Source organism: Antrostomus carolinensis, unplaced genomic scaffold, assembly GCF_000700745.2.
Source record: "Antrostomus carolinensis isolate BGI_N321 unplaced genomic scaffold, ASM70074v2 scaffold38220, whole genome shotgun sequence".
Classification (NCBI taxonomy): Eukaryota; Metazoa; Chordata; class Aves; order Caprimulgiformes; family Caprimulgidae; genus Antrostomus; species Antrostomus carolinensis.
The window spans coordinates 28,824-38,615 of NW_010287199.1; the positions used below are offsets into that span (position 1 = coordinate 28,824).

The window sequence follows — 9,792 nt, forward strand, 5'->3', positions numbered from 1 at the left end:
GACTTCTGAACTTGAAGCAACAGTTGTCAGAGCTTGTTAACCTTTGATTAGAGGTGCACACTTTCCTGCAGCCTTCGTAGCAGTAAGGCCATTAATAACAGGCTTCACTATTAACAGGGAAAAATAGCTAATGACATGTGGAAAATCCAAACATTTTATTGTGGATGTCAATGACTTAAGTTCTCATTGGGTACAGCTGCTTAGAGGGGAGAAGAGGCCATCCAAATACTGGTGCCTTTCCAACTAACTCAGCGTTAATTTTTGACAACGCTGTAACACTGGGTTACTGCCTTTGCTTTCACTTGTGAAATTTTTAAATAAATACCTGACTGTGAGGTCTGATGTCCAAATGGAATGGCAAATCATTGTGTTTAATAAAAAAGGAATAGTAGGGCCTAAGAGTATGAAAATGCTTGATGTAATTTCAGTGAGAGGACAAAAAATAACTTAGCAAAGTCTTGTACTTGTGGCAGCTAAGCTGACTCGTTATACCATAATGGTGTAAACATATATACATATTGAAGGAAAAATATTTAGTGATTCTAAGTAACAGAAAATGCAAAAGCAAAGGCAAATAGATGAACATGTTTTCTGTGTTCCCTGTTTCTTCCTTGCAGTTGTACTGTAAGGTAAACCATGTTGTGTTTTCAGGATTTTGCCAAGGACTGCGGTATCTGCTATGCCTATCGACTTGATGGTGCTGCTCCAGATCAAGTGTGCGATGATCCCCGATGTGGGCAACCTTTTCATCAGGCTTGCCTGTATGAGGTAAAGTAATTAACGGGACAAACTTGCTCATTAATACTCTGTATTATTCTAGAAAATACGCTTTGCCCAGTTCAATTTCAGATGAAGCAAAGTCCTTAAAGGAGCGCCACACCAGTCAGTCGCTGTGCTCCCTCTTGTCTTCTAACCCCTGATTCATAAATAAGCTCCCTGTGGGAGGGAACCTGCCTCACTGTGGCTACGCAGACTCTGACTTGACACAGACCATGTCAGATGTTGATCAAATTAACTCTGTTTGGAAAAACCCCTGGTAACAGATTGTTCTTAAATCTGGTGTGAAACAAATGTGAATTTTATTCCACTTATTTGTGTTGCAGTGGCTACAAGCTCTTCCTTCTAGCAGACAGAGTTTTAATGTCATCTTTGGTGAATGTCCATATTGTAACAAGGTAAGGAAATCTAATGAAAATGAGTGATTGACCTAAATAGCGTGTGGTAACTTAGATAAAAGCAAAAACTGTAACAAAGTCTTTTTTAAAATAGAATTTGTGGCTACTATCTTCCCTTCACCCATTGGAATAAAGAGAGGAAAACTTTAACTTCCCATGCATTTAATCCATCAGTATTTAACTAAAAGTTTTCTGAAACTGTATAAAGACAGTTACACAGCAGTTATTATCAACATCCTAGTGTTAGAATAATTAAATATCATGCCCCATCACATTTCATGATACTTTTTAATGTTGCTGCAGCAAAGGGCCAGTAAAAAAAAAAAAAAGAAAAAGAAAAAAAAGAAAATAAGAATCTCAACATTCATAACACAAAACAGCCTTGTACAAATAGTTTAATGCATACATAACTACTGAGTGCAGATTTGAAAAGTGTAAGAGAACTTGCCTTTATAAGATATGTATTGACAGTCTCTTTTAAAAAAATTCTTTCCAAGCCACTGACAATGAAATCTTCAGCGAAGAAACTTTGAGAAAAAAAAAAAACACAGGCTGGGAACACTGCAGCACTTACCCTGAAGACACTGAAACAGTGACATCAAAGAAAATACAAGGAGAGTGATATTAGTAGCAGCAGTACGAGTATAGCTACGCTGTACGGGTATGTTTCGTCAGTAAATGCAAGCCTAAGTAGAACAGGTAGAGAACGACTGGTGACGTCAGAACCAGTTTCTTGCAGTGATACTGGATGAGCTGTAGTTAAGAGCTGATTGTGTTTCTTTTTGCATTCTGAGAATATTGCTTGGGGGTTGAAGGGTGGTAATGTTCTTGCAGTGTCCTTCTGCAGGAAGAAAAAATAAAAAGTAATAATAAATTTAATATTGAATAAGTGAGATGTAAATCAGAAAAAACAAAGATACCAAAGATGACATCGTATTTAAAGTTATCCTAGAGAAAGCAATACAATTCTCACAAAGTCTTAACTCTGGAATTTGCAGGTATATATTGTGTATTAAGTGTATAACATTAGGTACAATTAAACACCTAAAGAGACATACTCTGTATTTATTACTGGATTCAAGAGCTGAAGCTTTTCTATACTTTTAACTCATATCCAAAAAAGGTTAATATATTATGTTTTTAAAATGTTTCTGCTAATAAAGTTTTAGCCTGGAAACCTTAGACATAACTGCAGTTTGATTTGTATAAGTTTTTGCATTTCCTAGTAAAGCTAACGTTCTCCCGAGCTATCGTAGATAGCATCAATATACCAGTAGTGTGGTTTTTGTTCTAGTGGGATAGGATGGTGGTTGGGGTTTTTAATTTCAACCCTAGCAATATTGTTTTCTTGGTGAAAATTCATAACCTAGATTGTATTTCTGTAATAGAAATTTCCTGCCTTCCTCTTTTATTCTTCTTTCAAAGTGGTGAGACTTGTCTGTTTCTTTTCTTCTAATGAAATATGGGCCCCATCTGACAGAAAGATCCTGTTATGTCCAACATAAAGGCAGCTCGTAGGGTTTTTTTCTTCTCTGCTTTTTGTTGTTTCCATGTTATTTTCTAGACGTTACTTCTGTCTTCCTGGTTCTCCTTCCCAGGTTAGCAGCTGTCCCATGTCTCACAAGCATCCTACCCTTCTTGTCCTACTCCTCTGGGTCAGGTGTTCCCCTTTCAGGACAGAAATGTTTCTTGGTTTAATTTATACCTGAGATGTAACTGCTTTCCAGTAGCATCTAACTAAGCAGACCCACTTGTTCTTTCGTTGTCCCAGCTACGTGATGTTTTTCTGAATGTACTTCCCCAAAAAATGTACCAGGGAGAAAAATAACTTTCTCTCCGAGTTCTGGATTCAGATCTTTACCTGCATCATCTATTAATGGTGGCAACAGGGTGGCCATCCCATCTACGTGGGGTGCCTGCAGTTTCTGTTTGGAATTGCTCGTTGGAGAATGCCTGACAGCCCCTCACCACCCCAGCTCCTGCGGGAACTATTGTTTCTCTTCCCAATTTGTGCCTGAAGAAGAATCCTGAATTTTCATGACCTCGGTACTCTAAATTGTCCTATATGGCTTTCCTTTACCAGTCTCCTAAATTCTGTGAGAGGAAGTTTGCAAAATGAAGCTAAAACCATCCTGCCTTTTTTTTTTTTCCTTCTCCTGTTTCTCATGTGAATATCTGAAATGTTATCTGCCATCCATATTAACTTTTCCCTGTTGTGCATAATACTCAGCAAGTACCACAGAACTATTCTACATAGGAGCAGCATTATTAATCCTATTGGAACAGTGGCTTTTCCTTTAGAAAGACTAAATCAAAACACAAACATCATTTAAATACTAGACCAGTGACTGGTCCCATTTCTGTAAAAATGCACTTTTCCTTCCTCCCACAAAAAGGAAGGAAACACAAATCCCCAAGTTACTCTCCAGTGTCAAGATCTACAGTCCATACTGTGTGCTTGCTGTTCAGGTAAACAGGGAAAGTTGCACCTGCTCTTTTTTACCCTGTCATGTTGGAGACATAAACGTGTCTCTCTTTCCCCATCTACTTCTTTCTTAGGACTTGTGGTGGTTTGGGTGGATTCACCCTTTTGCTTGCAGCTTGCAGCCAAACACAGCCTGCTCTATCACCCTCCCGCCCCCCCTCACCCAGGGAGAGGAGAGAATTGGAAGGAAAAGGGCAAAGAAACTCACAGGTACTATTTACTCATTAAAATAAAATGATAATGATAACAACAGTGATAACAGAACATACAAATGAGTGATGCACAGTGCAACTGCTCACCACCCGCCAACCGATGCCCAACCCTGTGCTGGCCAGCGATCCCAGAGCAGAGACAGTCCTGAAACCCAAACCCCGGAACAGCAAGAGCCCGAGTGATCCCCAAGAGAAATACCCTCATCTTCCAGTCAGCCCTGGTTAACCCTGTGCTGGCCAGCGATCCCAGAGCAGAGACAGTCCTGAAACCCAAACCCCGGAACAGCAAGAGCCCGAGTGATCCCCAAGAGAAATACCCTCATCTTCCAGTCAGCCCTGGTTAAAATACTGACATGACATGATATGATCTGGAACATCTCATGGGCACATCCCAATGCCAGTTTGGGGTTTGCTATTCACTGCACTTCTCCCTCCCAGTCCTAATGCAGCTGTGAACCAGCCAAACACGGTGGCCTTGAGCTCCAGCAGCAACTAACAACACCAGTACTTTTATCAACATTCCTCTCATAACAAGTCTCACACTGACACTGAAACACAGCTCTTCTAACTACTGAGAATGAAATTAACTCTATCCTAGCAAAACCAGGACAGGACTAGAGTAGCTCTTACACAAAATAAAAGGACGGAGACCTGGGGGAGACATTTGCTACCTTTTTTTGCTAACTTCTTAAATTTTCCATTTGAGGACTAGGATGTAGCACTGGAATAGCTTTATATTACAAAATCGTATTTGTTACTTTAAGCTACGGTCGTGTCAGGACTCCAGAGACTTTTCAGAATCTGTTGACCTTGTTATCAGCCAAAACATTTCCAAAAATTGTTCTGCTCACCACTTTACTGCCTGGTGCTCTCAGGTATAGCTGTGCTTTTTCTGCTTCACTCTCCTAGCTTGTACTGGAGTCTCCAGACAGTGATCAGCAGACTGCTTGAACCAAAGAATTGTGGATTAATAATAAAGGTCTTTGAAGTTGTTATATTCGTGCTTATTAGAAATTGTCCTCATTTAACAAGTTATTTTTCTATATGAAAGAAACAAACAGCAGAGAATCTCTTTGTTAAAATACATTTCAAACTCCATAGAAAAGGAGCACGGTGTGATTACGAAGATGTACTTTCTTCTGTAGTATTTTTACTAATACCTTGAATAATTTTTTTAATCAATTGTTTCATGTACAGTTGAAGAGTAAGACTGAATACATTCATTCAGTCCTTTGAATGCAGTAAATTACCAATAATGTTTGAGGTGAGTTAGTTAAGTACTAAAATCCTCAGATTAAAAAGTCAAAATTTAAGAAGAGTGCTACAAAGTTCTCCATTATGTAGAAAAGGAAACTAAAGTAAAAATTTACTAAAGTAAATTTTGACCAAGAAAACAGGGTCCACAAAGGGAGACTGTAATTTCCCAACACTTTTATCTGCACAGTGGTGCAGCACTCAAAGTGCACTGCTTTACTACCAAACTACAGAGAAGTGGTAGTTTGCTAACAGTCTGACCAAGCAACTATACGCAAACTTTCAGTGTTTGTGGCAAACATCTAGTTTGCATACATTTAGTGTAGGCTTTGTTTGTGGTGGTGTGGGTTGGGGTTTTTTGGGTTTTTTTTGTTTTTTTTTTTAAACTCTCATTTTCAGATTGGACTAGATGATCTTTTGAGGTCCCTTCCAATCCCTACCATTCTGTGATTCTGTAAAAAGCTGATCTTTCTTTCGTAGGGTGCCATGACTGTTCTAAGGTAACTCCAAAAACCTCACCTTTTGTGGGTGGTCAGGCTCCTGAATTGCAGTGTAAAATGTAACTGGCTTCTCTTCAGGCTGGAGTTGCCGGCGTGTTACCCGAGTGTGGGGCCTGCTTAGGCAGTTAGATTCTTCGTCTTTCACCTTGTTCTGCTTCTGTTGCACTGCTTTCGGTGAAGGCTTTGGTAAGTGAACCTGTTGGTGTACAGAGAGTAATTCTGTATGCTGAAAAGAATTCAGCAACATTCAAAATTATCACAAGTACCATTCCAATACTTGGACCTGTCAGGTTTGAGACAGCACTTGTTACCTAGGCTGTACAAGAAACTCTTGAGTTTTACATTTGGAATAATACAAGCCAGTAAGCACATGCCAGCTCCTGGAGTTTGTGACATAGCTCCTGGCTTTTCTTCCTTGCCCACCCCAAGAGGTGGACATTGAGCTAACAGAGCAGACAAACTCCCAGGAGATACTATGCAGTGCATTACTGCCCTGCCCAAATCCTCACCTGCCGAGGCTCTGTTTGGTGAGGCATCCTGTTTAATTTACTTGGCTTTTCTTCCTCTTGGAGTTGTTTGCCTGTTACCCCAGTACAGGCTTTGTTTTGACAGAAGCGTTCTTCACCTTCCATCTTCTTTTGCTTCTGCTGAACTGGTTTTGGCATAGGCTTTGGTAAGCGAACCTGCTGATGTACAGTGAACAATTTTGTATAGTGAAAGAAAGTATTTCAAAAAGAAAAATTTCCACCTTCAGTGCTGAGAACACAGAATGACAGTAAGCTTTTATCTTTCTCAAAATAATTGTTTTCAGCATTTTAATTATCAATAACTGTCTTCTTCAAACAGTACCGGGTTAGAGCTATGCTCTATTTGGGAAGTATGCTGTAAAATAAACTTTGGTTATACATTTCAAAACCAAATCATTCACGAAGAACCTTTATTGGGGATGATGCCCATAAATCAGTTTGTTTCATTAACAAGACATCTCATATCACTGGACTGAGTCAAATGCAAAACACTCTAAGATAATCGCGAAGTCTTCCGACTCAGGTAATCTAATTTAAGAGTTAAGTCTTACATTCTTTTACAGTCTGCTAAAATATAAATGAGGAATACACAGTGAACAGTTGCTACTGGAGAGTGTCCAGAGGAGGCCACTAAATTTGTGAAGGGCTTACAAGGGAAGCTGTATGAGGAGAGGCTGAAGTCGCTTTGTTTGTTCAGCCTGGAGAAGAGGAGACTGAGAGGGGATCTCACTGCGGTCTAGAACTTCCTCCCAAGGGGAAGAGGAGGGGCAGATGCTGATCTCTCCTCTCTGGTGACCAACAACAGGACAGGGGAAATGTCAGGAAGATGTGTCAGGGGAGGTTTTGTGCCAGGGGAGGTTTAGGTTGGACATTAGGAAAAGGTTCTTCACCCAGAAGGTGGTGGAGCACTGAACAGGCTCCCCAGGGAGGTGCTCATGGCACCAAGCCTGACAGTATTCCAGAAGCATTTGGACAAGGCCCTCAGATACATGGGCTGAATCCTGCGACTGTCCTGTGCAGGGACAGGAGTTGGACTCGATGATCCTTGTGGCTCCCTTCCAACTCACAACATTCTATGATTCTATGAGTTAATGCAAGTTTTTTTTCCAGTGCTTCTCTAAGCACTAAGTATCAATTGATGTCTGTTTTTGGCTTTTGTAACTTGGAAGACAAACGTAGCCAAAACACAGGCTGTATGCCACATGCCTTTGGTACTTCTGGCACACTAATAACTCTGTAACTGCAATGTTTGCATATGGTCCTGTGTGCAGCAGCTGTATCTGAATATAGCAACTCAAAAAGAGATAGTGGGCTTCTTTTTTATACTGCACATTAAATACAGACAGGAGATAGAAACAGCACAAACTAAATCCCACTGAAAGTGCTCGTAGGCCCTTTCATATATTGTTTAATCCAAAACTCCTTTATGATTATAACCCATAGTTCTCCTCTGTGAAAATTACTGATGTTTAGAAATCTAAAGGCGTATCTGTTCTGAATAACAACTCAAGCTAATTTCAAACAGTTGACCCCAGGACATAACACTGTAGCCAGCCCTAAGAAATGGAGCCATGTAGGTGAGGCTCAGGGCCACACTGCGAGTTACCCAAACGCAGGGCCCACGTACACGGCAGGATGCATGAACTGGTAATCAGGACAGCTAACTCTGGTATCTTCACAATGTATACGTACCTCAAATGAGTGAAGGGCTTTCAAAACAGTATTTCTTTTATGCCTAAAAATCATTATATTCCATACTAATAAAAATTACAGGTTGGTATTGATGTGATTTTTTTTAATGTGAAGTCTATAAAATCTAGCAAGTAAGTAGTCAGCTGCCCTTACCAATCTCATTTGGCCCTAATACTAACACTTTCACTGCAAGTGAAAAAGCTGAAAATATTTACTCAGTGCCAAAAACTGTGGTAAAAAAATTTGAAAATTAACAAAATTAATATTTTGTCACCTGTTTGGTATGCAATTGAAACAAAGAACGAGGATGTAGCCACTGTTAACGCTTTTTATGTCATCTCAAGATTAGATTCATGTACAGCTGCATCTTAAATTTCCTGTTCTGTAGCAATCCCTCTTCAAGGAGCTAGTGTTACAGGGTCCGCTTATTGGTACTTAGAGGTGTTTACTGGTCTTCAGAAGGGAATTAACCCAAAATCACCTCTTTCCTGTGTACCAAACTGGTACAGGTGGAATCAGACAGGTCATCTGGAGTCAGATTCTGCTCATAAGCAAGAAGTGAGGAGACAGTGGATTGTTTGTAGTGGCTCCCACTATTCTTAGGTTGCCTCTTTAATGGGAGAAGTGTTTGGTGAATAAAAGGAGAGGTGGAAAGGGAATGCAGAGGGCCGAGATGAAAAGAGTCAGACCTAGGATAACTACAAGACAGTGCGGTGAAGAGATGCAGTGGGAAGTGCCTGCCTGTCACTGAACACCTCGTCAGGACTATCGCACCAAAGGGCACCAGGCCTTGAATATCCTCCACAGCCAATAACCACAGGCTGAAAAATCAGATTTTCTGAAAATAGCAATAAACTTGGAGAAAGTTCAGTTATCTTTTCTCTCTACTTGTACTTAAGTGCTCCCTAAGTCCTTTGCAGAACCCTAGAAATTTCCTTTCTGTAGCTGTTTTGCAGTGAATGTTTCAGGAAACTTGCACATGTAAGCCGCAGAACTGGCTGAAGAAACACAGTCGAGTAAGAAACAGGTGATCACTGGAGCAGTGCTAGCATTCTTCCTGTTCCAAGAAGCAAGACATTCAACATTAAAAAATTCCCTGAAAAAGTGATGACAGGTGCCATGATTTAGTAATACTCAGACACACTCTCTCTCTGATCTTGTTCTTGGCCATCAAAACCAATTCTGCTTAGTCCTACAGCGCACGGGTGGCGATAACTGACGCTCCTCATTCATGGATTTTTCAGTGGGGTTGTGAACTTGCAAATAGCAAGTGCTACAGCAGCTTTTACAGCCTGGAAGTTCAGGATCATCTTTTATGCTAGCATATTGCCAAGTCTTAGGGCAGGCAATAAGAAGAAAATAGATTTACTATTCAATATCTGACTCTAAGAAATCAAAGATGCTTGTGAACCAGAGATCAAACCAGATCAGCTGGAGATCAGTTAACAGCTACCTGATATTTCCATGAAGTTCAGAAAGTACAAACTTAAAGTACAAACTTTAAAAAAAAGCTTCTCAAATTAGTGAGGATGAAGTGGTCACCATCATAGCAAGAGAAATACTGTCACTGAAATAGCTTTTGGTTTTATTAAAAGGGAAAAAAAAAAAAGTGTTCAAAACAGAAAAGTCAATAAAATTGCTAAAATAAGTATCTGTAATTACCAAGATCAAAACCCAGTGCTTTTTTATTAAACATGAACTTTTGTTCTGCCTTCCATAACACGTAAATAGTGCTGACAATTGGTTTGTGAGGCACTTGCTACAATAAAATGTAATTGTATCATGAGAGAAAGGTGACAATCAGGAGATCATGAAAAAATTACATATTCTCACTGGTGGTTAATTAGCCATGCAAAACCCCCTCAAACAGATATTCTCTTCTATTAGGAATGATTACTATGCAGGCCTACAGATGTCAATACCACAGTCATTCAAATACTTCTTTCC

The 9,792-nt window shown here is 39.9% G+C and overlaps 2 protein-coding genes across 2 annotated transcripts in view; one reads left to right on the plus strand and one right to left on the minus strand.

Annotated features, from left to right (window-relative positions):
* Window positions 1-1,708, plus strand: part of FANCL (FA complementation group L) — a 27,888-nt gene extending 26,180 nt beyond the window's left edge. The window contains exons 11-13 of the mRNA XM_010162201.2: window positions 652-768; window positions 1,104-1,175; window positions 1,673-1,708. Of these exons, the coding sequence (XP_010160503.2) occupies window positions 652-768; window positions 1,104-1,175; window positions 1,673-1,708 (225 nt within the window). The remainder of the gene's footprint in view (window positions 1-651; window positions 769-1,103; window positions 1,176-1,672) is intronic.
* Window positions 1,709-1,773: 65 nt separating this feature from the next.
* VRK2 (VRK serine/threonine kinase 2) overlaps window positions 1,774-9,792 on the minus strand; it is a 36,435-nt gene continuing 28,416 nt past the window's right edge. Inside the window, exons 10-12 of the mRNA XM_029083520.1 lie at window positions 6,136-6,309; window positions 5,646-5,852; window positions 1,774-2,016 (exon numbers count right to left, since the gene is read on the minus strand). Coding sequence (XP_028939353.1) covers window positions 1,774-2,016; window positions 5,646-5,852; window positions 6,136-6,309 — 624 coding nt within the window. The remainder of the gene's footprint in view (window positions 2,017-5,645; window positions 5,853-6,135; window positions 6,310-9,792) is intronic.